The sequence below is a fragment of the Colobus angolensis genome, unplaced genomic scaffold (genome assembly GCF_000951035.1).
Source record: "Colobus angolensis palliatus isolate OR3802 unplaced genomic scaffold, Cang.pa_1.0 Scaffold166, whole genome shotgun sequence".
NCBI lineage: Eukaryota > Metazoa > Chordata > Mammalia > Primates > Cercopithecidae > Colobus > Colobus angolensis.
Window position 1 is genome coordinate 3,495,487 of NW_012114777.1, and position 6,233 is coordinate 3,501,719.

At 42.3% G+C, this 6,233-nt stretch overlaps 1 protein-coding gene across 3 annotated transcripts in view; it reads left to right on the forward strand.

Annotated features, from left to right (window-relative positions):
* Positions 1–6,233, forward strand: part of TCEA1 (transcription elongation factor A (SII), 1) — an 80,920-nt gene that overhangs the window by 36,838 nt on the left and 37,849 nt on the right. For all 3 annotated transcript variants that reach the window (XM_011937591.1, XM_011937592.1, XM_011937590.1), the window contains 2 exons: positions 3,207–3,352; positions 4,462–4,518. In XM_011937591.1, coding sequence (XP_011792981.1) covers positions 3,207–3,352; positions 4,462–4,518 — 203 coding nt within the window. The remainder of the gene's footprint in view (positions 1–3,206; positions 3,353–4,461; positions 4,519–6,233) is intronic.

Genomic DNA, 6,233 nt, shown 5'->3' on the forward strand with positions numbered 1-6,233 from the left:
CTCAGCCTCCCGAGTAGCTGGGATTAGAGGTGCACGTCACCACACCCAGCTAATTTTTGTACTTTTAATAAAGATGGGGTTTTGTCATGTTGGCCAGGCTGGTTGGTGTCAAACTCCTGACCTCAAGTGATCCACCCACCTTGGCCTCTCACACTACTGGGATTACTGGCGTGAGCCACCACACCCAGCCTCTTGTTGTCTTTTATCAGTTTTACGTGCTTGACGTGTAGATATAGAACCTGTCTGCAAAAGAAAATTACTGTGTATGAAGTCTGATAAAGTAACTGATTGGTATCTATCTACACACGCCCCCCAGTCCCCCCTCCCCCCCCACACAGAAATGCAAGAGGATTGAGAAGGATCAGAATGTAGGAAGTGGGACCAGCAATAGTGAAACTAGTGAGGAAAAGTTTCTCAGTCCATGTGGGCAGTTTCCCTTGGTTCTTGGTTTCTGTGTAGCATTTGGCTGCAGACACAGAGAAGCAAAAGCATTTAATCAAAGTGTTTAAGAAGTGGGTTTTTGGTTGGGTGTGGTGACTCACACCTGTAATGTCAGCACTTTTAGGAGGCGAAGGTGGGGGATCACTTGAGCCCAGAAGTTTGAGACCAGCCCGAGCAACATAGGGAGACCCTGTCTCTACAAGTAATAAAAAACATTAGACAGGTGTGATGGCACATGCCTGTGGTCCCAGCTACTTGGGAGGCTGAGGCAGGAGAACCGCCTGAGCTTGGGGGTCATGGCTGCAGTGAGCCATGATTGTTTCACTGCATTCCAGTCTGGGTGACAGAATGAGACTCTGTCTCAAAAAAAAAAAAAAAAAAGAAATGGGTTTTGGGGCCTGGCACGGTGGCTAATGCACTTTAGAAGGCCAAGACGGAATTATCACTTGAGGTCAGGAGTTCGAGACCAGCCTGGAGAACATAGACCCTTTCTCTACCAAAAACAAAAGGTTTATTTGTTTGTTGGACTGTTTTTTGGAGACAGAGTCTTGCTCTTTTACCCAGGCTAGAGTGCAGTGGCATAGTCAAGGCTCTCTGCAGCCTCAACTTTTCAGTCTCAAGCCCACCCCCAACTTCAGCCTCCCAAGTAGCTAGGACCACAGGTGCATACCACCGTGTTTGGTGACCCCGGGTCTCACTATTTTGTCCAGGCTGTTGTTGAACTCCTGGGATTACAGGCATGAGCCAGCTTACCTGGCCAAAAAATATTTTTAAAATTAATTGGGCATGGTGGCATACACCTGTAGTCCTAGTTCCTCCCGAGTAACCTGAGTTCCTCCTGAGGCAGGAGGATTGCTTAAGCCCAGGAGTTCAAAGCTGCATGAGCTATGATGGCACCACTGCACAACTCTTGCTCTGTTCACCGCTATGAAAAGTCTTGCTCAGTTGCTCAGACTGGAGTCTTAAAAAAAAAAAAAGAAATGGGTTTTTAAACATTGGTTTGCTCATTTGTTTATCACTGACAGGCATTATGCTACATAATGAAAACATAAAAGTAAATCCTAGTTTTTGTTCTTGAGAAACTCAGTCTGATAGAGAGAAAAATGTATGAAAAGTCATTGTACACAAACCTGTGTGAATCAATATTTTGGGAATACAGGGGGAAATCACTAAGACTTCAAAAAGGAACTGACTAAATTTAGAAGGTACTAATGACCATCTTACCCACAGGCACCTGTTTGTGAAGTTTAACAGTGGTTATGTTTTGGAGAGAAGGCAAGGGAGTATGTTCTTGCAGCATTGCAGCAAGTCACATCTATGGATGGTGGATGATTTAATCAGTCTTTGAAAAGGGTTACTGCAGCTGTCTTAAATGCGATAAAGCTTAATTGTAATCATGAAGATTATTTTAGAAAGAACCCATTTTAGTGATAATCCAATGTAAGAAGCTACTCAGAAACAATTGAAAGAATTAGGTTGACTGGAAAATTATAAAACTTCCCAAATGTTCATACTGAGGTGATGTTTCTGGGGAGAAACACACCATTTTGTAGCCTCACGACTCATCATTACACATGGTATTTGTCTCACTGGGGACCTCACTATCTAAGTGGAACAAAGTTTTTCTTTTTCTTTTTCTCTCTTTTTTTTTTTTTTTTAGTTGGAGTCTTGCTATGTCACCCAGGCTGGAGTGCAGTGGTGCAGTCTTGGCTCACTGAAACCTCTGCCTCCTGGGTTCAAGCGATTCTCCTGCCTCAGCCTCCCAACCTCCCAAGTAGCTGGGATTACAGGCAGGCACCACCACGCCTAGATAATTTTTGTATTTTTAGTAGAGATGGAGTTTCACCATTTTGCCCAGGCTGGATTTGCTGGCCTCGTGATCGCCTGTCTTGGCCTCTCAAAGTGCTGGGATTACAGGTGTGAGCCACCGTGCCCTGCGAAACAGGATTTTTCTAGCATTTTCTCTCTCACTCTCTCTCTGTCTCTAGTTTTGGTTGATAGCTGTCATTCTCTGGCGTGATCCTGGGAGGCGGAGCTTGCAGTGAGTCGAAATGCACCACTGCACTTCAGCCTGGGTAACAGAGCAAGACTTCGTCTCAAAAAAAAAGGCTGGCCTGTAATCCCAGCACTTTGGGAGTCTGAGGTGGGTGGATCACGAGGTGAGGAGATCGAGACCAGCCTGACCAACATGGTGAAACCCCCTCTGTACTAAAAATACAAAAAATTAGCCAGGCGTGGTGGCAGGCGCCTGTAGTCCCAGCTACTCGGGAGGCTGAGGCAGAAGAATGGCGTGAACCTGGGAGGTGGAGATTGCAGTGAGCTGAGATCATGCCACTGCACTCCAGCCTGGGCGACAGAGCGAGACTCTGTCTCAAAAAAAAAAAAAAGAAAGCTGTCATTCTCTGGTCCCATCCCTTCATCCCTTTCCTTATACCTAGATCATTACTTTTCATTTGTTTTACTGAGCTATAATGGGTATTTTCTCTATTAAAAATATTGCTTAATATTTAAAATGAGAATCAAAGATAAAATGTTTAGTTTTTTAAAAAAAGGCACGATACTTGTCTCTTTACTAAATTGTGAACTTTTTAACTTCTTTTTAATCTGTATGCAGGCAATTTTTTTCCCCTCATATAAAGGTCACTGAGATACTGTGTCATTTATTTAGGCCCCAAATTTTGTTTTTACAGCATGATAGTAATATTGTTACTTTGAGAGGATTGTTCTTGATTTCTTTTTGGGGTGTTTGTGTGTGTGTATTTCAGTACTTCCAGTGGCAATGTAAGCAACAGAAAGGATGAGACACATGCTCGAGATACTTACGTTTCATCCTTTCCTCGGGCACCAAGCACTTCTGATTCTGTGCGGTTGAAGTGTAGGGAGATGCTTGCGGCAGCTCTTCGAACAGGGGGTAAGTCCAGCGCATGTTATTTCTTAGCCCTTTGGTCACCACCACCAACTACTGCCATCTCCAACTCTATATTGCTGTTTGATGAGTGTCACCCTGTGGATAGCCCTCCCACTGCTGCTTAGCTTGGAGAGAAGTTGTTGCTGATAGGGGTCTGTTAAGGGGGAGAGAAGGAGGAATACTGGGGCATTTGCTTATTACTACGTAATTGTAAGAAATAGATTCCCTCTAATACATGGATGTTTTCCCTGAATTCATAGTAATGTATACTTTTTTCTCATAAATCTTTTGTTTCTCCACAATTTAATCTGCAAACTGTGTACGCTGATCTTATATTGAGAGTTAACAATACTGAATTGTTAAATAGTATGACAATACAGTATGAGCGTTTTCCATTTTCTATTTAAGAGAGGGATGAGTCTTGATTTATGTATGGGAGCTTAATTTAATTTGAAAGTATCCAGTATTAACATGTAACATTTTGGCTTTAAAGTTTTATATACAGGAATATTTATCATTTTATGCGAATTCATCCTTTTTCTTTTCTCTCATTCTGCACCATGGCTACTTTGACTTGTATTTCTCCTTACTCTGCCCTTTCTACTTTGATTTCCTTACTGTCTCTTTATATATATATATATATATATTTTTTTTTTTTTCTCTTCCTAGTTTATTTCTTTCTTTTGAATATTCGTATAGGAGTCTTCTGAGTGTGTCTGTATATGTGATTGGCAGATTAAATGAATGGTTTCTTTGCATTGAAGCCTGAGTCACAGGAGATAAGACAGTTCTTTCTGTAACTTTCTTTACTCTCTGCTGGAGCAGCCAGAATTTATGGAGTTATGAAAGATGAATTGCCTGCTAGATCAGTTGCTTCCTATGCCTGAGGGATCAGGAGTCGTCAGTGCAGGAGCACTGTGGGTATCAGGTGAAGCCCAGAAAAGGAGTCTAGTCGGCAGTGAAGTGACCAGATTCTAACCAACTAAACCGAATGACTTCTTTATGTCAGGCAAATGGGGTTTAAGAAATAGAAATGCAGTTTAATTACCTGGTATTAGAATTTTCTTTTAATCTGTTACAATAACTTGACAATTCTTTATGCCTGTTTTTAGATGACTACATTGCAATTGGAGCTGATGAGGAAGAATTAGGATCTCAAATTGAAGAAGATATCCTTTGTGTGTATATTCATAATTTTTTTTAATAAGTAATATTTATTGAACATACACAAGTGCCAGGCATGGTTTTACCTGCAGTAGTCCTTTCAATGCGTTAGGTGCTCTCATCCTATTTTGCAGAGAGAAAACAGAAGCAGAAGAGGATTGGTCATTTTTGTAGATCACACAGCCTGACACTGACCAGGCTGGGATTCCAGTGTAGGGAATTTGGCTCCAAGCCCATGATCTTGACCACCACGCTAGACTTTTTCCTTCATGATGAAGCTGAAAGAACTAGAAACAGCAAAGTTTGAAAGGACCTGGCTCTTTGGAAACTGAAATATATAAATCCCTGGTAAAATTGATTCAGATAGCAGGAGAGTGAAAATATGATTGAGAACGAGAAAGGCAAACCGATAACATAATTAGAAGAGATTACAAAATACACGAGAACATGAGTGTAACTCATTGGCAATTCAAAAACCTAAGGAATTTCGCTTTCCTAGCAAAATACTAGTGTCCAAGATTGACTTCATGTACTTGGCAGGATAGGCTGTGTTATATTGTGGTAACAACCTTGAAATTTCAGTGGCTTAACACCACAAAGGTTTCTTTCACAGATTAAACTGGACAAATAGGAATTTATTTGTCCTATGTGTTCAGCACAGGCTAGCTGAGGACTCTGGGCTTTGGGTCATTGTCCTCTAGGACCAGGCCGGTGGAGTGGCCATTGTGAGCTGGTGATGTGGCAGAAGGTAAAAGGGAAAAATTGCATACTGGCTTTCAAAACTACTGCCAAGGAGTGATATCTGTTCTGCTACCAGCCAGACAAGTCACTCAGTGTCACACAACTTCAAGGGGTCATAATTGTTTTAAGAAATCTGCTAGCTTAATTTTTCCTGCTGGTATAGAATTCAAAGTCTTATTCTTCACTTTCTGTCTTGATTGTATTGTTTTCTTGGAAAGGAGAGGGACATCTATATCATTTTATTTGTCTTGTTTTTCCTGTTATTCAAAAGCAAAGTACAGTATTGATGGCTTTGAAAATTTTCTGCCTTGTAAATTGAGAATGTAGTGTCTGAATTTAAGTTGTGCAAAAGGGCATGGAAAGCATACACACGTAAATGTGAAAACTTCTCAGTTAGGGGGACCTCAGAGCACACACAGTCACCTGAGCTCATTATCCCAGAGGAAACGTGTTCATGCTGAGCACCGGGAAAGGGCTCCAGGAAAGGGGTACTGTGTGTGGGTAGGGGCAGGGAGCATCTAGGCGGCTGTGTAACATGGGATTGTCCTAGTTGAGGAAATGGCCATATTAGGAAGGGAGCTATTCCAGGGTTCAGCTTTGGCAGTGACCTCTTCTGGGGAGAAGAGCCTGCTGAGGTAGCTCCTGCTGAGCTGGGGGAGGAGATGAACCCTCATGGCCATGTTGAATGAATGGTCTCTTCTCAGAGACCCTACTGGAACTGTGTAACCAGAGACTTTTAGGATCCTTAGTAGAATTCAGATTTGGGCAAGTAAAGCTTGAATAAGTTCAAGCTTCTTTTCAAACATATGCTTTCTCATGTTTTTTTTTTTTATTTTATTATTTTTTTTTGAGACGGAGTCTCGCTCTGTCGCCCAGGCTGGAGTGCAGCGGCCAGACCTCAGCTCACTGTAAGCTCCGCCTCCCAGGTTCACGCCATTCTCCTGCCTCAGCCTCCCGAGTAGCTGGGACTACAGGCGCC